We start from the raw sequence: 23,947 nt of genomic DNA on the forward strand, positions 1-23,947 counted from the left end.
CGCACTTAGAAAATGACATCGTGAAAAAAAAGTCCACCTCCCATTCCGTATGAAAGTGATACGTTTTTGTCTTCTTACTTGGTCCAGCAACCCCGCTCATTTTTGGTGAATATAGGCTTTCTTTAGCTTAAAATTGGCGGTAACTCGCGAGTTACCTCCGATTTTAAGCCCTCGCTTTTTTGACGGGATGGATGATAGGCTGACATCAGCTGCTGACGTCTGTTTTTTTGATGTTATGCGATCTACCAAAACTACCTTTGCGATCGACTGGTAGATCGCGATCGACGTAGTGAGCACCCCTGATCTAAATGTTCTCTAGCAAACTTCAGATGGGCCTGGACATGTAGTGGCTTAAGCAGGGGGACACGTCTGGCACTGCAGGATTTGAGTCCCTTGTGGCGTAGTGTGTTACTGATGGTAGCCTTTGTTACTTTGGTCCCAGTTCTCTGCAGGTCATTCACTAGGTCCCCCCGTGTGGTTCTGGGATTTTTGCTCACCGTTGTGATCAACTTGCGTGGAGCCCAAGATGGAGGGAGATTATCAGTGTATTGTATGTCTTCCATTTTCTAATAATTGCTCCCACAGTTGATTTCTTCACACCAAGCTGTTTACCTATTGTAGATTCAGTCTTCCCAGCCTGGTGCAGGTCTACTATTTAGTTTCTGGTGTCCTTTGACAGCTCTTTAGTCTTGGCCATAGTGGAGTTTGGAGTGTGACTGTTTGAGGTTATGGACAGGTGTGTTTTATACTGATAACCAGTTCAAACAGGTTCCATTAATACTGGTAACAAGTGGAGGAGGAGCCTCTTAAAGAAGAAGTTACAGGTCTGTGAGAGACACAAATCTGGCTTGTTTGTAGATGACCAACTACTTATTTTACTGAGGAATTTACCAATTAATTCATTAAAAATCCTACAATGTGATTTTCCTAATTTTTTTTCTCATGTTGTCTCTCAGTTTAAAATTACAGACCTCTCATCTTTTTAAGTAGGAGAACTTGCACAATTGGTAGCTGACTGAATACTTTTTGCCCCACTGTACCGAATTTATAGATAAAAAATATTTTCATTTTGCAAATTCAAGTTTGAAAAAAAAAAAATTTTAATTAAAAAAAGGAAAAGAAAAATCCCTCCACAGTTTTTTTGGACTACTTTGTGTTCCGTCCTTGTGGGTTACCGTAAAGTGTGTGTTACGGTAATGTGTTTACCCTATGAGTAGGCTATATGTGTGCCACAGGCATGTTTCATTTTTTATTCACACTATGCTGACATGCTAGGGAAGAGTTTATTATTTTTTAATTGTAATGTTATATGTTATAAAATATATAGTTATATGATTTCTTAATCAGAATATTTAAGCTACTGTGAAGTTGTTGTTGCACTTTTTGCTTAAACCTGGTTAAAGCTTGAAATTGTGAATGACAGAACCTAATTTACTGCATTTTAACTCTTGAGGACAATCACAGCAATAAAGTTGCACTTTTGACAATATATCTGACAGTCATTTTTAAGTGCAGTGAAAAAAAAAAAATCCAAAATCAAATTGAAACTTAAATTTTTCTTTTTTTTAGGCAAAATTGCCCAGCCCTACTTGGTCATGTTTTACAGTTTGTTTATTTCTTGCACTTTTTAACCAGCAGTTGCTGTGATTAGAGTTGTCACGATACCAAAATGAGTAACAACGATACTGTACCAGACAAAGTATCACAGTTCCAGGTAATATCGCGATACTGAAGCCTTTTTTAATTATTATTATTTTTAGGAACTGCAATGTATTTGTACAGAAATACAAATACATTACTTATCATGTTGTTTGGTGCATGATAAGAGTACATGAACAAAAGCATATAAGCAATAAAAAACTAATAAATGAAGTTAGAATTAATATGGTTGAAATAAAAAAAAAAAAAAAATCATTCAGTTTCCTTTGTACGTCAGTTTGTTTAACTAATATAAATAATCAACTTAGAATAACAAATTCACTGTCTTTTTTAAACAATAATGCTTCTTCTCCAACATAATAAACCATAGAGGATAAAATACAATAAACAGGAACTATATACTGTAAACTATATTTGTGCATTTTCTGGTGACGTCACTGGTGTTTTATGAGATTGGATGTGATCCCTCCTAAATCACTGCGTAGAGGATCTAAATCACTGCGTAGAGGATCTAAATCACTGCGTAGAGGATCTAAATCACAGCGTAGGGGATCTAAATCACTGCGTAGAGGATCTAAATCACTGCGTAGAGGATCTAAATCACTGCGTAGAGGATCTAAATCACTGCGTAGAGGATCTAAATCACTGCATGGGGGTTCTACACTCTTCAATGCTGGTAAGAACCTGTTCAGGTACTGAGAGGTTTGTAGTCTAAGTGAGAGCATCAGCAGGTGCTGCTTTTAGCCTCATTAGCTCAACATCAGAGGCTCCACAGGATCTTATTTTTAGTGGTTTTAGTCGTGAAACCTCTCTCTCTCTCTCTCTCTCTCTCTCTCTCTCTCTCTCTCTCTCTCTCTCTCTCTCTCTCTCTCTCTCTCTCTCTCTCTCTGTGATTGCAAACACATGGGTGTATGAATATGAATATGAAGAAGCTGTTCCAGGGCGTTGCTCTGTTTACGTCACCAGACCCAGTCTGACCACTGCCTGCTTCAATGTTTGATGATTGAGAGATGGTGTGTGTGTGTGTGTGTGTGTGTGTGTGTGTGTGTGTGTGTGTGTGTGTGTGTGTGTGTGTGTGTGTGTGTGTGTGTGTGTGTGTGTGTGTGTGTGTGTGTGTGTGTGTGTGTGTGTGTGTGTGTGTGTGTGTGTGTGTGTGTGTGTGTTTCTCACACAGCTTGGTACGGTCACACATCAAAGGGAGGGAACCCCCCCCCTGTGTCTGAGATGACAGTTAACTTTCCCCCACTGCTTTAGAATGGATGTTTAATGATGTGTGTGTGTGTGTGTGTGTGTGTGTGTGTGTGCGCTGACTCTGAGCCCCACCAACGCTCACTGATAAAACTCACAAATAAAATGGTGAAAAGGTGGTGAAATGGGATTTTAAAAACCACCGAACTTGTTTAAAAGATGTAAATTATAGTGGATAAAAACAGACAGAAAAAGTGATTAAAAAAGGTTCAAAGTGTCAATATTAGAACAATTAGTTTAAACTGGGAAATAATGGGCATGACTAATGGTGAGTGTGGTTAAATTGATATAAAATATGGTAGGGATGTAACGATTCACTCAACTCCCGATACGATTCGATTCACGATACTGGGTTCACGATACGATTCTCTCACGATTTTTTCATTTACAAAATGGGACTGTAGACAATTTTTTTTTTGGGAAAAAAAATAGAAAATACTGTATTATTTTCCTTTTATTTTTCATTGTCAAAAGAATTCCTTGATAAACTATTCAAAACAATGCAATTCAACTAAAAATAAATCTTGAATGAAATAAATAAAGGAATAATACAAATGAAAATGAAGCCTATTAATTTAAATTCTGGTTCTATAATAAACAATGCAAAACTGCATAATAGTTCTTTTTCTTTTAAAAGTGCAACTGAAAATGTATTTTGTGCCTTAACAATTGGACTTAAAAAAAAAAAAAAACGTCATTGCACTGATTTACGTCATATTTGTTTGGACCAGCAGAGGGCGCTGGTAACCCAGTGGTCGGTTGGCATGCAGATATCTTGCAGTGAAGAAGAGAAGCTATGCTAGCAGACAGAGCTAATAGAAAAACGTGACTTTTACAGATATTCAAGTAATATTGCAGATATTCTTTCGGTGCTAAAGGGGTAAGGAATCATTTATTAACATATTTAAGAGTAGAAGGCGGCCAGAAAGAAAGTATTAGCAGACTCCGCCCGCTGCCAACACTTCCTCTGCTGGTTAAAAAAAGTACTGCGATTCAATTGTCAGAAAATTGATATCAACCGTGATACCTATGAATCGATTTTTAACTGCCTCACGATTAATCGTTACATCCCTAAAATATGGTGAAAAGAGGTTAAAAGTGTCAATAATGGGTCATCATAGGGCTGGGTGATATGCCTGAAATATGTATCACAATATAAGTGTTTCATGTCAGTCAATATCGATAATTTTTTTAATTTTAATTAAACTAGATCAGACTTGATGATTTAATCATTAATAACTGAGAGCAGAACTAACAGGATATTCTGGTGTAATAATCACATTACTGTCTAATGGGACCAGTTTTGTCTGAACACGCTAAATATAATTAAATTAAATCATTTCACACAATGTGTGACATGTTAGCTTTTATCTTTCCATGTCTAGTGTTAAATCTGACCATCAGTAAATCAGTGGCCGTTTGTGCTTTAATGATAGTAAGATGTGTATTTTTTCCTTGGTGTCTCTGGTTGGTAGCATTAGCTCTTAGTGGGTTAGCTTAGCTTAGCATGTTTCCAGCGTGTCTGTCTCTCTGTCAACATGTTTGTGGGAACTTTGGTTGGATCTGTCGGAGGATCTTGGACTGGTTCACTTTGTTGGATGTCTGGTCTTTAACCAAGCACCGGTACATCTGTGGTGAAACATGAAACCGCTAATGTACACGGCTACTTTGGAGCGGTTCAAGCTGTTCATCTGCCTACATCCCCCAGAATTCCTTGCGGTTCTGGGTTGCGGCTTTTTTCCGCGTTTTTTCTAACTGAGTTCTGTGAACTTATTGAATCACATATTTTCTATTGATATTGATTACATCTCTATCGCAATATATATGGTTATCGTTTTATTGCCCAGGCTTAGGTCAACATGTGACATTAGGTTTAAAAGTGGTGGAAAGGGTTTATAAGTGGAAACATTTGCAAAAAAGCATTGAAGTTTGATGAAGTTTCATAAATGGGAGAAATGTAGCAAAAATACATTAAAAGAAGCAAAAATATGACAAGAAAAAGTGATGAAAATAGGTTAAAATATGGTGAGTTTGGCGTAGTTGCAGAAAAAGGGTAAAAATAAGCAAAAAATTGGTTTAAATTGTTCAGAAAATATTCTTAGTTTCTTGAAGGGATCTGGTGACCCCAAATGGGGTCCTGACCCCAAGGTTGAGAACCTCTGTTTTAGATATGTATATATATATATATATATATATATATATATTTCCCCAACTATATTTAACATCTCAGTTAAGGAGCAACCTTCAATTTTGTAAATTCACAGATTTCTTTTTTCCCACCATTAATTCCAATGGAAAGTTTCCAATTTTAAATAACTAGTACAGTGCCCGTTGGAAGTATGCATTCATGTGGGAGCATAAGGGATATAATTGCATATTTTTGTATCTTTCTGTGCATTTTTTTGTATAATTATTGTTTTTGTTTCTCATTTTTATATATTTTTTTGTTTGATGTATTTTTCTGTAATATATGTTTTTGGAGTCATTATGTGTATTCTTGTATCTTTCTGTTGTCTTTTTGTGCATTTTTTGTATAATTATTTTTTGATTGTAGTTTGTAGTTATTTTGTGTATTTTTGTATAAATATTTAGTTTTGTGTATTTTGAGTCATTTTCATGTTTTTTGTTTGGCGTATTTTTCTGTAATATATGTTTTTTTGGAGTAATTTTGTGTGTTTTTGGAGCCTTTTTGTATATTTGTATTCATTTCTGTTGTCATTTTGTGTACTTTTTGTATATATATTTAGTTTTTAGTTTTATTTTACTCATTTAGTATATTTTATTATAAATACTCTGTGTGTGTGTGTGTGTGTGTGCGCGTGTGCGTGTGTAAAAAAGAGAGAGAGAGACCCGAAAATACCACGAAAAATAAATGTTTTGCAACACCAAAGTTTAGGGATGTAACGATTAATCGTAAGGCAGTTAAAAATCGATTCATAGGTGTCACGGTTGATATTGATTTTCTGAAAATTGAATCGCAGTACTTTTTTTAACCAGCACCTCAAGTGTAGGTGGCGGGCGGAGTCTGCTAATACTTTCTTTCTGGCCGCCTTCTACTCTTAAACATGTTCATAAATGATTCCTTACCCCTTTAGCACCGAAAGAATATCTGTAATATTACTTGAACATCTGTAAAAGTCACGTTATTCTATTAGCTCTGTCTGCTAGCATAGCTTCTCTTCTTCACTGCAAGATATCTGCATGCCAACCGACCACTGTTACCAGCGCCCTCTGCTGGTCCAAATAAATATGACATCATTTTTTTTTTAAAAAGTTCATTGTATCGTGAACCCAGTATCGTGAATCGAATCGTATTGGGAGTTGAGTGAATCGTTACATCTCTACCAAAGTTGCAACTCTCTCTCAACGGCTCTGTGTGAGTTCACCATGTACATCTCGATGTAGTGCACGCACGTGCATCAGCTGTGTGTGTGTTTGTTGACATTGTAGCTGCTAGCATCTTTCTTAGCACATAGAATAATAGAAGAAGAAACACTCACCGTTGCGCAGAACAAACAATAATCATAGTGGACCCATCCGCTCACAAAAACGTTACATTCCTCTGTTTGAAGAAGCAGAATGTTCGTGATAAGGTAACGACCATCAGCACAGGCCCCGCCCACACTCATGGAGACGAAGGAGGAAGTGAAGTCTGTGACCCCAGATTTAAAGTAAGAATCACGGGAATAATATTAAATAACCATGAAATATTAACTTAAATGACTTTTAGCGGTACAAAAACCTTTTTTTTTTAAAACCCAAACAACTGCGATACGGTGACGTCATGAACCCGGAACCGGAAGTATATAGATATAGAAGATATAGATGGTGCGCTAGCGCCCCCTCACACCCTGAGGGCAAAAGCTGAATAGGTTTCATTTCGGGGCCGTCCAGAAGTGAAATAAAATTAAAATACACATTTTGAAATGACCAAATTACTCCAAAATAACAGATACACACACTCGGGGTATTTGGAACCCGTTGACCGAGTTTCAGGTCGAACTGGCACCACTTCTGGGAGATATTTGCTCCACACAGAGACACACACACACACACACACAGACCTCCCTTGCTTTTATAGGTAGATATCTTGAATTGTGCATCAGTATTTGGAATGTTGTGTTTTTTATATGACACATTTTTTTTCAAATGACTCCAAATTTCTAGTTAATTCCAATAAATTTATTCCATGAAAAGTTTACATATATTTCATATGTTAAGGTTTCATTTATTCAGGGAACTTTTTTTTAGGGAATTTACTTTGATCTCCTGACATGCTTTGACTGTCCACTGCCAGGCATCCTCAGAGGCATCTGCTGATTGCTTTGATGTGTTCTTGACCACTGTGTATAGTTTAAAAGTTTACATCTTTACATATTTTATGTTTTTATTATAGAAATGTTCAACCCTTTGTGGAAAAGGTCAAATGTCTGAAATAAAATCTAAAGTTGTTTTGTTTTGAAGTTGAGGGTTTTTCCAACTGGTTCAGTTTCTCACACAATGTGTGTTTGATTTAGACTTTGTTTGGTTTGAAACACTCCCTCATGTTTGGCTTTCCTCCATTTAGCAGAAGAGCAAACCTGAACACGTGTGTGTGTGTGTGTGTGTGTGTGTGTGTGTGTGTGTGTGTGTGTGTGTGTGTGTGTGTGTGTGTGTGTGTGTGTGTGTGTGTGTGTGTGTGTGTGTGTGTGTGTGTGTGTGTGTGTGTGTGTGTGTGTGTGCGTGCGTGTGTTTGCGTCTGTGTGTGTGTGTGCGTGTCTGTGTGTGTGTGTGTGTGTCTGTGTCTGTCTGTGCGTGTCTGTGTGTGTGTGTTTGCGTCTGTGTGTGTGTCTGTGTCTGTCTGTGTGTGTGCGTCTGTGCGTGTGTGTATGTGTCTGTCTGTGTGTGTGCATCTGTGCGTGTGTGTGCATCTGTGCGTGTCTGTGTTTGCGTCTGTGCGTGTGTGTCTGTGTCTGTCTGTCTGTGCGTATGTGTCTGTGTGTTTGCGTCTGTGCGTGTGTGTATGTGTCTGTGTGTGTGCGTGCATTTGTAGATTAATAATAAAAGAAACTGTATTTCATTTAAATTGTTTCATAGCCTTTTTTTAATATGTAATTTAAAGTTACTTAAAGTATATAATATACAATGGTGTGAAAAAGTGTTTGCCCCATTACTGATCTCTTACTTTTTTGCATGTTTTACACACTTAAATAAGTGCGTGTGTGCACATTTGTGTGTGTCTTTTAAAATAATCGGTGATGGACTACTTCATTTTAAAATAGTTGTTTTCCTGAAGTTTGTCCGGCTATGGTGTGGAATCGTGTATGTGCTGTGCGTGTGCGCTCTATCCCCTGTCCCAGGTCCAATAAGTGCACCCCACATGCGTTCTAAAAGGTACACACATTACAAAAGGCCATGACAACATAAAATCATAGCAGTCCAAGAGTAGTCCAAGTTTCTAAGGCTTGGTTTAGCAGACTGGCCTAAGTAAAAACTGTTTAATCCCTGGAATCGAGTCATCAATAATCAGTGTTTCTGTTTTATCTGCATTGAGCTGCTGAGAGTTATCGCTGAGTCATTGTTTTATTTCCACTAAACAATGTAGTAAGCTGGATGTCATCAGCAAATAAGTGGTAAGAAACATCACTAGATCTTTGGACGATCTTTCCACAGGGGGTCAAATACAACAAAAATAAGACAGGACCCAAAACAGAACTTTGAGGGACTCCAAACAACTAATCTGCTGACTCAGACCTTTGATTGGCTGTAACACTAAAGCTACCCCCAGATAGATATGAGAACCACTGCAGAACTGTCCCTGACAGTCCTACTTGATCCCTCAATCTTCTCAGCAGGACCTGGTGGTCAATGGTGTGGAAGGCTGAGGACAGATCCAAGAATCAGCTGACATCATAATGTCACTGGACACTTTCAGTAAGGCAGTTTCCAAAGAGTGTTGTTACGGTAACTGGACTGAAGCATCTCATGGATGTTACTTTGATCCAGGAAAGATGTCAGCTGATTATAGACCACCTTCTCAAGGATCTTAGACAGGAACGAGAGCTTGGAAATAGGCCTGAAACTGTTGCGATCCGTCGGGTCTCAACCTGCTTTTTAAGTAAGACTGTAGGATGTTATTAAAGGGTAGACTGTTGGATGTTATTAAAGGGTAGACTGTTGGATGTTATTAAAGGGTAGATTGTAGGATGTTATTAAAGGGTAGACTGTAGGATGTTATTAAAGGGTAGACTGTAGGATGTTATTAAATGGTAGACTGTAGGATGTTATTAAATGGTAGACTGTAGGATGTTATTAAATGGTAGACTGTAGGATGTTATTAAATGGTAGACTGTAGGATGTTATTAAATGGTAGACTGTAGGATGTTATTAAATGGTAGACTGTAGGATGTTATTAAATGGTAGACTGTAGGATGTTATTAAATGGTAGACTGTAGGATGTTATTAAATGGTAGACTGTAGGATGTTATTAAAGGGTAGACTGTAGGATGTTATTAAAGGGTAGACTGTAGGATGTTATTGAAGGGTAGACTGTAGGATGTTATTAAAGGGTAGACTGTTGGATGTTATTAAAGGGTAGACTGTAGGATGTTATTAAAGGGTAGACTGTAGGATGTTATTAAAGGGTAGACTGTTGGATGTTATTAAAGGGTAGACTGTAGGATGTTATTAAAGGGTAGACTGTTGGATGTTATTAAAGGGTAGACTGTTGGATGTTATTAAAGGGTAGATTGTTGGATGTTATTAAAGGGTAGACTGTAGGATGTTATTAAAGGGTAGACTGTTGGATGTTATTAAAGGGTAGACTGTAGGATGTTATGAAAGGGTAGACTGTAGGATGTTATTAAAGGGTAGACTGTAGGATGTTATTAAAGGGTAGACTGTAGGATGTTATTAAAGGGTAGACTGTTGGATGTTATTAATGGGTAGACTGTAGGATGTTATTAAAGGGTAGACTGTTGGATGTTATTAATGGGTAGACTGTTGGATGTTATTAAAGGGTAGACTGTAGGATGTTATTAAAGGGTAGACTGTTGGATGTTATTAATGGGTAGACTGCTGGATGTTATTAAAGGGTAGACTGTTGGATGCTATTGATGGGTAGACTGTAGGATGTTATTAAAGGGTAGACTGTAGGATGTTATTAAAGGGTAGACTGTAGGATGTTATTAATGGGTAGACTGTAGGATGTTATTAAAGGGTAGACTGTAGGATGTTATTAATGGGTAGACTGTAGGATGTTATTAAAGGGTAGACTGTAGGATGTTATTGATGGGTAGACTGTTGGATGTTATTGATGGGTAGACTGTAGGATGTTATTAAAGGGTAGACTGTAGGATGTTATTAAAGGGTAGACTGTAGGATGTTATTAATGGGTAGACTGTAGGATGTTATTAAAGGGTAGACTGTTGGATGTTATTAAAGGGTAGACTGTAGGATGTTATTAAAGGGTAGACTGTTGGATGTTATTAAAGGGTAGACTGTTGGATGTTATTAAAGGGTAGACTGTTGGATGTTATTGATGGGTAGACTGTAGGATGTTATTAAAGGGTAGACTGTTGGATGTTATTAAAGGGTAGACTGTTGGATGTTATTGATGGGTAGACTGTAGGATGTTATTAAAGGGTAGACTGTAGGATGTTATTAAAGGGTAGACTGTAGAATGTTATTAAAGGGTAGACTGTAGGATGTTATTAAAGGGTAGACTGTAGGATGTTATTAAAGGGTAGACTGTAGGATGTTATTGATGGGTAGACTGTAGGAAGTTATTGATGGGTAGACTGTTGGATGTTATTAATGGGTAGACTGTAGGAAGTTATTGATGGGTAGACTGTTGGATGTTATTAATGGGTAGACTGTAGGAAGTTATTGATGGGTAGACTGTTGGATGTTATTAATGGGTAGACTGTAGGATGTTATTGATGGGTAGACTGTAGGATGTTATTGACGGGTAGACTGTAGGATGTTATTAAAGGGTAGACTGTAGGATGTTATTAAAGGGTAGACTGTAGGATGTTATTAAAGGGTAGACTGTTGGATGTTATTAATGGGTAGACTGTAGGAAGTTATTGATGGGTAGACTGTTGGATGTTATTAATGGGTAGACTGTAGGATGTTATTAAAGGGTAGACTGTAGGAAGTTATTGATGGGTAGACTGTTGGATGTTATTAATGGGTAGACTGTAGGATGTTATTAAAGGGTAGACTGTAGGAAGTTATTGATGGGTAGACTGTTGGATGTTATTAATGGGTAGACTGTAGGATGTTATTAAAGGGTAGACTGTAGGATGTTATTGACGGGTAGACTGTAGGATGTTATTAAAGGGTAGACTGTAGGATGTTATTAAAGGGTAGACTGTAGGATGTTATTAAAGGGTAGACTGTAGGAAGTTATTGATGGGTAGACTGTTGGATGTTATTAATGGGTAGACTGTAGGAAGTTATTGATGGGTAGACTGTTGGATGTTATTAATGGGTATACTGTAGGATGTTATTAAAGGGTAGACTGTAGGAAGTTATTGATGGGTAGACTGTTGGATGTTATTAATGGGTAGACTGTAGGATGTTATTAAAGGGTAGACTGTAGGAAGTTATTGATGGGTAGACTGTTGGATGTTATTAATGGGTAGACTGTAGGATGTTATTAAAGGGTAGACTGTAGGAAGTTATTGATGGGTAGACTGTTGGATGTTATTAATGGGTAGACTGTAGGATGTTATTAAAGGGTAGACTGTAGGAAGTTATTGATGGGTAGACTGTAGGATGTTATTGATGGGTAGACTGTAGGATGTTATTAAAGGGTAGACTGTAGGAAGTTATTGATGGGTAGACTGTAGGATGTTATTGATGGGTAGACTGTAGGATGTTATTAAAGGGTAGACTGTAGGAAGTTATTGATGGGTAGACTGTTGGATGTTATTAAAGGGTAGACTGTAGGATGTTATTGATGGGTAGACTGTAGGATGTTATTAAAGGGTAGACTGTAGGATGTTATTAAAGGGTAGACTGTAGGATGTTATTAAAGGGTAGATTGTAGGATGTTATTAAAGGGTAGACTGTAGGATGTTATTAAAGGGTAGACTGTAGGATGTTATTAAAGGGTAGACTGTAGGATGTTATTAAAGGGTAGACTGTAGGATGTTATTAAAGGGTAGACTGTAGGAAGTTATTGATGGGTAGACTGTTGGATGTTATTAATGGGTAGACTGTAGGATGTTATTGATGGGTAGACTGTTGGATGTTATTAATGGGTAGACTGTAGGATGTTATTAAAGGGTAGACTGTTGGATGTTATTAATGGGTAGACTGTAGGATGTTATTAAAGGGTAGACTGTTGGATGTTATTGATGGGTAGACTGTAGGATGTTATTGATGGGTAGACTGTAGGATGTTATTAAAGGTGTGAGCAGGTTTCTTTCTGAGTTCTTCATGTTTTAATTACAGTAAAGCTGGTGTCATTGATACTGGATTAGAGGGATTTTACTGTCAATGAGAATAAGGCAGGGTGCTAACGCAGCCTGGAATAGGCTTACACACACACACACACACACACACACACACACACACACACACACACACACACACACACACACACACACACACACACACACACACACACACACACACACACACACACACACACACACACACACACATTTGTTGGCCCTGTGACTTCCTCATCCACCTGGATGGTCTTCTTCTATGTAGTCCTTTAAACTTTGATCAGGCTGTTAGACGACGATGATGATGATGATGATGATGATGATGATGAATTATTGATGTTCCTGTTGGTATGAGCGGGACAGGCCAGGCTTTTAGTCTCTCATCCTGTAACTAGGGGACACGCCACAAACAGGCAGAGGAATGATGTGAAGGAGGAGGTTGAATGAATGCCCCCCCCCACCACACCCCCCTCCTCTGAGCCTGGTTTCAGCTCCAACACAAGGCCTTTCCTTTCTCCTGTCTCAGCCCCTCACACACTGCACTGCTGCATACATTTGTCCATTTGTATCGCAGACAAAAACACACTCCTGCTTTTTCTTTGTCCTGTTGGTGCACAAACACATGTTACATGTTACTGGTTCACTTTAGAAGGACGCCATGTTTGAACACACACTGTGAACCAGTGTTCTACCACTTTGCTCTTATTAAACTTCTTAAAATCATAGCAAACATGCTACTCAGAGTTAATAGTCAACTAATAATTTCACTTTGCATTTTAGATGACATTAGCCCACCTGTTTTACTGTGAAAGATATGGTGGAAATGGGATATTTTCCCAAAACATGAATGTAAATCTATATTCAGTGTCAATTTTTTGTTTTTATTAATAGCAATATTTCCATTTTAGGAACTAAATTCCCTCATTACTGTATGTTTTCAATAATTGTGGATAATCATTTAACTACTGTGTCAATAATTTTATATTTATTTATATTCATTTTTTGATGTCCATCTGTTTGCTACACTTGCTAAAGCTAACATTACACTACCTGTTTTACTGTGAAAAATATGGTGGAAATGTGCAATATTTTTCCAAAATTTTAATGTGAACTAAGGTTGATTGATTAACCTTAATCGCTTCAATATTAAGGTTTTCACTACTGCAGTAATGTAACCTCAGATGTTGAAGGTTTTTTCTTCTGTCTTCATCATTTGAGTGATATACATGTTCACCAATCATTACAGAACACACTTGTATTACTGCAGAGAGTCTCTGAGTGCGCTAACAACAACTACACTAGGGTCCTATAAAATTCACTTTAACGGAATCGACCAATGAATACGAAATCTACTGTTGAACGTGGAAATGGACAGAATCAGTTGAAACGCCGTCACCGTGAGGAAAAGGACATTTTTTTTATTGGGAAATGTTTTGGGGACCGCTCATGAGGTTCATTCCGCGCCCCCTCTCCTGTCCTAGCTGCTTCATACACAATCTAAACCCAACTGAACACCATCTAAACTCATCTAAACTGCCCAAAAAACTACGCAAATCATCACTGACTCCGAAATACAGAGCCACCAGTGCCCGTTTAACTATAATGTGTCTGTAAAACTTGTTTCTCATGTAGCGCTGCATCGTTCTGTGAAAACATGACTCAGCATTAATCAGCTTCACCTGCTCAGAGCGTTTAAACATCTCATCAGATCTACTATGATATTAATGCTGTTCTCATGCATCTTTATATGACATAAATAATAAAAAAATGAGCAGTTAGAATAATCCATGTCACTACAACTTATATCCATCTTTTAATTGTATTTTACTCATTATTTTAAAATCCTTTTTGACATACATTTTTTAGTAATTATAGTTTTCCTTTTTATTAGTATTATTTTGTTTCCTCACAGTACAACTTATATCTACCTGTTAATTGAATAGTACTTTTATTTTCTACTTACATTTATGTTTAATTATGTTTTTTTTTTTTTAATTTATCACTATTTATTTTGTTTCCTCACATGATTTATATTTTCTGAAAGAATTAATAATAATTTTTTTTTTTTTTTTTAAATGAGTGGAAAACAGAATTTGGGGGGGGGGGGGAACGACACGTATGCATTTAAATGTATAAAATATTTTTTTTAAATAATAAATTGAATCGCAATCGTGATATTTGTCAGAAAAATCGCAATTAGATTTTTTGTCAAACTCGTGCAGCCCTAATGTGAAGCTATATTCAGTGTCAAAATGTTTTCATTAATAGCCATATTTTAATTTTAGTAACTAAATTCCATATTTTCTGTTCGTTTTCAGTGATCATGGAAAATCAGTTAACTATTGTTATTAATTTCACTTTTATACACAGCAAAAACAAACGCGCTGCCAGAATCAATGTCCAGCCGTTAGCTACACTTGCTAAAGCTAACATTAGCTCACCTGTTACGCAGGGAAAAATATAGTGGAAATGTGATATTGTCTCAAAACATGAATGTGAAGCTATTTTCAGTGTCTAAAAAATTAAAATCACAGCAATATTTTCATTCCAGGAACTAAATTCCATATTTTCTGTCAGTCTCTGAAACTCTGAGGTCGTACTGAAGTTTGGTGTTCTTGGGTAAGTTGTGTGGTCTGGAACACCCACGTTACCTAGTGCAGTTCTCAGTAGAATTTAGAATCAGAATCAGAAATGTTTTTAATGGCCATGTACAGTTTTAAGGACAGTACAAGGAATTTGTCTTGGTAGTTGGTGCACAAAACAAACAACAACAAAAAAAATAAAGAAAAAAAACAAAGAACAACCCAGCAACAATAATAATAATAATAATGATAAATATAAAGGATGAGGGATAAATAAAGGATAGATAGAGAATATAGGATAAATATATATATATATATACAGTGCAGTAGATAATGTCATCATGGAGGTGGTGATCGGGTGGGGTGGGGGGGTTCAGTGGGTGACTTGGGGTGTGTTCATGTGGATGATGGCAGAGGGAAAGAAGCTGTTTTTGTGTCTGGAGGTTCTGGTCCTGATGGACCTAAACCTTCTTCCAGAAGGGAGAGATTGAAACAGTTTATGACCGGGGTGGGAGGAGTCGGCCACAATCTTTCCTGCACGCCTCAAAATCCTGGAGGCGTACAGGTCCTGGAGGGAGGGCAGATTGCAGCCGATGACCTTCTCTGCAGAGTGGATGATACGCTGCAGTCTGGCCTTGTCCTTGGCCGTAGCTGCAGCGTACCAGATGGTGATGGAGGAGCAGAGGATGGACTGGATGATGGAGCTGTAGAAGTTCACCATCATCTTTGTTGGCAGACTGAACTTCTTCAGCTGCCGCAGGAAGTACATCCTCTGCTGAGCTTTTTTGATGATGGAGCTGATGTTCAGCTCCCACTTGAGGTCCTGAGTGATGATGGTCCCCAGGAAGCAGAAGTTCTCCACAGAGCTCACTGTAGAGTCTCCCAGGGTGAGGGGGGCTGGGTTCTCCCTGAAGTCTATCATCTCCACTGTCTTTAAAGCGTTGAGCTCCAGGTTGTTCTGGCTGCACCAGGACACCAGCCGGTCTGTCTCCACCTGTAGTCAGACTCGTCTCCATCAGAGATGAGACGATGATGGTCGTGTCGTCTGCAAACTTCAGGAGTTTGACCGACTGGTGAGAGGAGGTGCAGCTGTTGGTGTACAGGGAGAAGAGCAGAGGAAAAAGAACACAGCCCTGAGGAGATCCAGTGCTGATGGTCCTGGAGCAGAGATGGTTTTCCCCAGCTTCACGTGCTGCTTCCTGTCAGACAGGAAGTCTGTGATCCACTTGCAGGTGGAGTCTGGCACGTTCAGCTGGGAAAGCTTGTCCTGAAGGAGAGCTGGGATTATAGTGTTGAAAGCAGAGCTGAAGTCCACAAACAGGATCCTGGCGTAGGAGCCTGGGGAGTCCAGGTGCTGGAGGATGAAGTGGAGAGCCAGGTTTACAGCATCGTCTACAGACCTGTTGGATCTATAAGCAAACTGCAGGGGGTCCAGGTGGGGGTCGGTGATGTCCTTGATGTGGGAGAGCATGAGGCGTTCAAAGGACTTCATGACCACAGATGTCAGAGCGATGGGTCTGTAGTCATTAAGTCCTGTGATCCTCAGCTTTTTAGGGACAGGAACGATGGTGGAGACCTTAAAACAGGCTGGTACGGTGCATGTCTCCAGTGAGGTGTTAAAAATGTCTGTGAACACTGGAGACAGCTGATCAGCACAGTGCTTTAAGGTGGAAGGAGAGACAGAGTCTGGTCCACAAGCCTTACGGGGGTTTTGTCTCCTGAAAAGTCTATTTACATCTCTCTCTTTGATGGAGAAAGGTGTCTCTGTGGGGAGGGGGGGGGGGGGGGGAGGAAGATAGGGGAGAGAGCCTCAGTAAGCAGCTGTGGTGAGACTGTAGCTTTGATGTGGGGGGTGAAGGTGTTGGAGTGAGGCTGGTCAGAGGTGTGAGGGGGGTTGGAGTCAGGTCTGTCCCATTGTCTGTCAAATCTACAATAGAAGTTATTCAGACTGTTGGCCAGGCAGAGGTCGTTAGCAGCAGCAGGGGCTCTGGGCTTGTAGTTTGTAATTTGCCTGAGCCTCTCCAGACAGAAGCCGAGTCATTCGCAGAGAACTGATGTTGTAGCTTCTCTGAGTACAAACGTTTGGCTTTTCTCACCTACTTTCCAAACGTGTACTTCGACAAACGTGCCGTAACACAGACCTGTGTTACGGCAAATTTGCGGTTGACCTCATTTGGAGACATGATTTATTGCTCTGGTTGAATGATGGAGTCCAGGCGAGACATTGATGATTTTATAAAAAAGATTTATTATAAAATAAAATAAAAAGGAGTAAAAAAGAAGCTTCCATCCTGAAAAAATGAAAGGCAAAAGGCTCATGGCAGAGCAAAAAGGCAAGACCCACTCTAACTAACAGTTTCACAGCTTTAGCTTTTATACAGATAGAAAAAGTTCCACCCTGAGGTGAGGAGAAGGAGGGAGTCAGATGCCCAACAGTGGAAACATTTGAGGATGATGAAGACGTGTATATTATGATGAAGATTGGGCGCCACTCTTATCTATCCTTGATAGTGTGTGTGTGCGTGCATATCTGCATGTGAGTTTGAGTTTTGGCCTTCAGCAGAGACTCTGTGTTGCACTGAGTACAATACGATCTGTACTGTTTAATCTAACATGATTCAGCTGTTCAAAAGTGCAAAGAGTAATGGAGTCATCATGTATTAAAACATGACAAATTGTACACATGAACATACATTTGACGATATGATGATGAATATAAAAATTGCCATAACACCTGAAAACATCCCAGTCAGTCCAGTCCAAACACTCCTGGAGTTTCTCCACTGCTTCACTGGTCCATTGTTTAGATTCCTTCACCACAGGTTTACAGAGCTTCAGCCTCTGTCTGTATGAAGGAATCAGGTGGACCATCAAATGGTCCGATTGGCCCAGTGCAGCACGGGAAACGGCGTGATAAGCACTGCTTAGTGTGGTGTAACAGTGATCCAGTGTCTTCTCCTCTCTGGTCGGACATTTAATTCATTGTCTATATTTGGGGAGCTGGTGTGAGAGGTCCCCTTTATTAAAGTCACCAAGCACAATGATAAAAGAGTCCGGGTCGGTCCGCTCCATGCACAGGATCTGGTCGGCGAGTGTGCGCTGTGGCTCGCGGCGCACATCAGCTGACGGTGGGATGTACACACCAACCAGGATGAATGAAGTGAACTCACGGGGAGAATAGAAGGGTTTACTGTTGATAATCAAGGATTCCAGGTGAAGAGAGCAGTGCTGGAGGATCACTGTCACATCGTTACACCCAGAATTGTCTTCCTGTTAAGACTTTATTTGAATTAAAAAAATATTGAGATTTGTGTTGTTTATCACCGTTTTTAGAAAAAACATTGAGATATTAATTTTGGTTCATATCACCCAGCCCTAGTGTGAAACCTTTGTTTTTCTGTTTGAAAATGTAAAAATATGTTTATTTGTAAAAACGAAGCTCCGACATTGATCCATCACTTGTTGGCCTTATTATCTGGGGTCCTTTTATTTTGAAATCCACATAAAGTGATTGTGTGGCGTGAATGGCAGTAAGAACAATAGGAGCAGAATGTGTCTGTTTTAATTTCCTTTAGAAAAGCTACAGATGGACGTCTGCGTCTCACTTTCTAAACACGTAGAATAGAGATAAAGACTGAGAATGGCTTTATGTACTTTTATTTTTTATTTCATTTCTGCAGTATTAAAGCCCAAACACTTTGAGCTGAAATGGAAAATTACCCATGTTCAATTACGGTGACTGGCATTTCTTCCAGTTACAATTAAAATGACAATTATTATTTTTCCCCTGAATGTCAATTACAATTGTGTTCTCAATTACCAAAGTTCAAATTTTTGCCTTGTCTCTGAAATTTTTTTTTTTTTTGTGTTTTTTTTTGTTTTTTATGCTTTACTGGATTTTTACCCCAGTTTAAGTGTGTGTATCATATTTAACTAGTTTTTAAGTACTTACGATAGCCTTATTTCAGAATAAAGTATAGCCTCATCTAAGAAAAATTACATTAAATAAATACAACATTTTTCTTTTTGTGTGCCTTACTATAACCTAAATGGTTCCATTTTCATGCTTTGGCAGTTTTTAGAAAATCCATTAAAATTACAATTATAAAGTCAATTATCTGAACTCAATTACAAATAACTATATCTGTGTTTCCCTTTGAAATGTACAAAATCTAAATGTCGCAATAAAACACACTTTTCCCGTTTGGTCCAGATTTAAAAAGCTCAAAATTCTGAGGAGGAAACATCTGTGTGGTTATTTTAACGAGGTTAGACATCAGTGTGAATAAAGGCGCTCTCTTCACTCAGCCAATCACACGCTTCACACCGGTTGCTATGGCAACCTAAGAGTGGAATGTGGAAGACGGACCCGAGACGAGAAAATAAGAGACGAGAGAGCACGTCTTCCTTTCTTCACTTGGCTTTGAAAATGCAAAGTGTTTAACAGCACGTTAGCGTTAGCATTAGCGTGGCCACTGGAACGTGATGAAATAACTCCACGTCACTTTGTTTTCACCTCCAGCTGCTAACGCTAATAATGCAGCATTTCACAGACACGCCCCTCAGGAAATGTGGAGGCTCAGAGTGTGTGTGTGTGTGTGTGTGTGTGTGTGCGTGTGCGTGTGCGTGTGCGTGTGCGCGTGCGTGTGTGTGGCTGCAGGCTGTGTAATTAGCCTGTTGTTTGCTAACAGATTAGCTAAAACCACTGGGTGTGATAAAAATAATAATATGTGGTTGCTGTGTTTATTCCCTAAATTAAAACCAACCATTACACTCACGTTATGGGACCATTTCACAGCTTTTATTGGCATTTAGAAAAGAGAATGTAAAGTTATTGATTTTATGTGATCACGGACACAGAATTCACTTCATGAAATGAAAGAATAAATAAATTTGAACAAAATCAGGCACAAATTGTGTGAGAAAATGTTTCTATTTCAATATGGAAACGTCTGAAAAACTTCATCATTGAACATTAAAAACTAGGGCTCAGGGTTAGGGTCAGTTACATTTTTCAGTTACAATTACATTTTCAATTACAATGCAATTACAGTGACCAGCATGTACAATAACTTTACAGTGTGACAACAACAGTTGTCATTTGTTTGTTTTTGTTGTCACTTTGTGTATTTTTTGTGTTTTGTATGTTTACATTTGTGTAGTTTTGCTGTTGCTTAGTAACAATGGACCAATGAATGCAGAGCCTCAAACCTTCTCTTTGTTCCTACATAACTCTGTTGAAATGTCCAGTTTTTTTAATTATAATAATATTATTATAATAACAATCTCAGGTTAAGAGGTGTGGAAGTGTTCCGCCCCTTTGAAACTTTACTCTTCTTTTCTAAATCTTCCTTTGCTCATTTTTGAAAGTGGGATTGTGGTTCTAACCAAGCAGGGACATGTTTGAATCTGAGAACATCATGTTTTTGTGATACAGAGTGAAACACAGTCTGTTAGCATGCAGTTAGCATGCAGCTAGCTCCAAACATCTCAGACTCTACCTGAGGCTCCAAATCATTTTAAAATACATGAAAAGAGATTAAAATAATCTGACACTAAAGGACAAACGTGTAGAGAAAGCTGCTCATTTCTTCTGTCATTCACACTAAATTCAGAATTTGTAAAAACACTAATTAAGTCTAATTATCATTAATGATTATTAAGTCTAATAATAATAAATATATGGGTATCCTCTTCTGTCCACACGTACCACGTCATGTTTTCTCACAGACCAGTGGTCATGTGACCAGGTACGTCATGTCCTGTGACGTGTATTTGTGTAAAAAATGTTTCCATGACGCTTTAACGACACATATCAATATCAAAACGTCTGTTATGGAGTTAGGGTGTTAGATTTATAGGGTGTTAGAGTTATAGGGTGTTAGAGTTATAGGGTGTTAGAGTTATAGGGTGTTAAAGTTATAGGGTGTTAGAGTTATAGGGTGTTAAAGTTATAGGGTGTTAGATTTATAGGGTGTTAGATTTATAGGGTGTTAGAGTTATAGGGTGTTAAAGTTATAGGGTGTTAGATTTATAGGGTGTTAGATTTATAGGGTGTTAGAGTTATAGGGTGTTAGAGTTATAGGGTGTTAAAGTTATAGGGTGTTAGAGTTATAGGGTGTTAAAGTTATAGGGTGTTAAAGTTATAGGGTGTTAAAGTTATAGGGTGTTAGAGTTATAGGGTGTTAGAGTTATAGGGTGTTAAAGTTATAGGGTGTTAGATTTATAGGGTGTTAGATTTATAGGGTGTTAGATTTATAGGGTGTTAGAGTTATAGGGTGTTAAAGTTATAGGGTGTTAAAGTTATAGGGTGTTAGAGTTAGGGGGTTAGGGGCTATTGTGTTAGAGTTAGAGGCTCCATCAGAGGTGTGCTTCCCTTGGTGACATCATCAACTGCTGTAAAGTGCCATTCATATTGTAACAGACTGGGTCCTATTAACTGAGTTATGTTCCACGTCTAGTTTATTCAGTGTTTAACAGGTGTTGTGGTTTCTCATGGCATTTGAAGCATCGTTGTTAAGTGCAGCTTTCACTGCCAATGTTCGTCTTTGTTTACATGTGTTCTGCGTGTTGATTGGCTTGGAGGTTGGGGAAGGGCGGGCGTAAATGGAGAATGAGGGGTACATTACGTTTTAAAGACTTCCATTAAAGGTTGATAAACCTTTGATAACGTCTTGAGTCACGTCTTTACAATACAGTATAAAACACATGGGCCGCACTAACATTACATGTTCACATTGTCCTAAGGGCCACGAGAATGATACCTCTGGGTTAGGGTGTTAGAGTTAGGGTGTTAGAGTTAGGGTGTTAGAGTTAGGGTGTTAGAGTTAGGGTGTTAGAGTTAGGGTGTTAGAGTTAGGGGTTAGAGTTAGGGTGTTAGAGTTAGGGGGTTAGAGTTTGGGTGCCAGAGTTAGGGTGTTAGAGTTAGGGGGTTAGAGTTAGGGGGTTAGAGTTAGGGGGTTAGAGTTAGGGTGTTAGAGTTAGGGTGTTAGAGTTAGGGTGTTAGAGTTAGGGTGTTAGTGTTAGAGTTAGGGTGTTAGAGTTAGGGGGTTCAACAGGCCTCACTGACTGTTTTTCCTCCTTTCGGCCTGTGTTGCCATGTTTGGAAGTGGTCTTTGTTAGACCTGAATCTAGGTCATGGGGGAGGATCCAGGCCGTGTGTGTGTGTGTGTGTGTGCGTGTGTGCGTGTGTGCGTGTGTGTGTGCGTGCGTGTGTGCGTGTGTGTGTGCGCGCGTGCTCTGCGCTGACAATCAGAATTAAATTAACATTCCTCCACTTTATTTCCATCTTCTGAAAGCCTTTGCTCAAAACTTGGAGGTCAGTGTGTACTCACAGTCTGTCAGTTGTCGTATGTGACCCCACCCCCACCGCCCCCCCCCCACCTTCATTCTCCTCCTCCAGGCCTTTCTTTAACCAAAGCTCCTTCACCAGTGAGTGAGCTGATGTTTCCTGGAGCATCATATTCCATTCCTTTTATTTCTCCTTTAATTACTTTAAAACCCTAAAATCACTCCAAAAACACACAAAAACACAGAAAAATGCATAAAAGGACAACAAAAGTACACACAAGATGACTACGAATATACACAATAAGAAATAGTACAAAGGGACACTATAAATACACAAAATGACTCCAAAAACACATTTAAATACACAATAACAACAAAAACACACAAAATCACAATAATATAAATGGAAAACTTTGTTGTGCGTTTTATGAAAAACAAAGGCTACTGGAATATTTAAAAAAAATGTCATAATATTCAATAAACATTTACTTACTTTAAAAAACATGTCTAAACATGTATTCTAGGCTATTTATGCACTAATAAAAAAAATAGTGAAAAGCAACCGTATTCGTTATTATTCAGTATTCGACCAAGCGTTTATATTTTATTTGGCTTTGATCTCAAATTTTCATTAACAATCCATGTGTATGACTTCAAACACACAAAATGGCAACAAAAACACCCAAAATGGGAAAAAAAGGAGCGTGTCTGTCCATCCGTTCATGAATTGAAGGACTGATATTATTTCCGTGGGAACGGTGTGATGAACGTTATCTTCACTGAACACTGATTCCTCTGACGACAAAAGAAAAACAGATGTTGGGAATGTTTCTTTAGCTTTGCTGGTGTTTTCTGGTGTTTTGAGACAAATTTACATTTAATAGAGAGAGGATCATAAATCACCTTCTTCTTCATTAGACGTTCTGAGTTTTCATCTGAAAAACCTTAAAACCATGCGTTCTTCTGCTCCCTGATGTGAAACACACACGTCTGTTGATAAATTCATGTTAATCTCTTAATCCTTTTATCTTGACTCCAAATCCAAGCTAAACGTTGTTTTTTGGAGCAGAGGTGAGCTGTGGAGCTGGTTAATGTAGGAGTGAATCTATTAAAACATCACTAACTGTTTGTTATGCTAAATTAATGTGAGATTAATGACAATAATTAACGACATGAACCGTATTAAACGTGTTTGGAAAGTTTTAAAGGAGAAAATAACTTTCGCCTTCTTTGTTTACAGCTAGAAAATGAGCATCCAGGCTTCTTCTGATGACTGTTGACATCACTTCCTGTTCTTCCTTCGTTCCATGTGGAACGTCTCCTATCGCTAACACCCATAGCGCTACGATGGCGCCCTCACCGTGGAGGAGCGTTCTGCTCCTTTTCCTCTGCTTCCACTGTTCACAAGGTGAGACGCACACACACACACACACACACACATTTGTTGTGTGTGAATGTTCCTTCACCTGCTGATAAACATCAGAGAAACAGTTTGATTTGATTTAGAGAAAAATAACAAAGATTCACACGACGACGACGACAGGATTGTCTCTATTCAGAGTTGTGTTCAAAATCTGTGGCTAACGTCTGCGGCTAACGTCTGCGGCTAACGTCTGCGGCTAACGTCTGCGGCTAACGTCTGCGGCTAACGTCTGCGGCTATCCTCCTGCTCCTCTTTGTATCTCTTTCCTGCGCTCTGATTGGTTGGTCTGTTTGTAATGTTTTCTC

At 38.7% G+C, this 23,947-nt stretch overlaps 1 protein-coding gene across 1 annotated transcript in view; it reads left to right on the forward strand.

The window, feature by feature from the left end:
* Nucleotides 1-23,947, forward strand: part of LOC114478826 (adhesion G protein-coupled receptor L2-like) — a 133,534-nt gene that overhangs the window by 23,434 nt on the left and 86,153 nt on the right. Inside the window, exon 2 of the mRNA XM_028472106.1 lies at nucleotides 23,460-23,627. Within this exon, the coding sequence (XP_028327907.1) occupies nucleotides 23,489-23,627 (139 nt within the window). The 5' untranslated portion in view covers nucleotides 23,460-23,488. The remainder of the gene's footprint in view (nucleotides 1-23,459; nucleotides 23,628-23,947) is intronic.

The sequence above is a fragment of the Gouania willdenowi genome, chromosome 17 (genome assembly GCF_900634775.1).
Source record: "Gouania willdenowi chromosome 17, fGouWil2.1, whole genome shotgun sequence".
Classification (NCBI taxonomy): Eukaryota; Metazoa; Chordata; class Actinopteri; order Blenniiformes; family Gobiesocidae; genus Gouania; species Gouania willdenowi.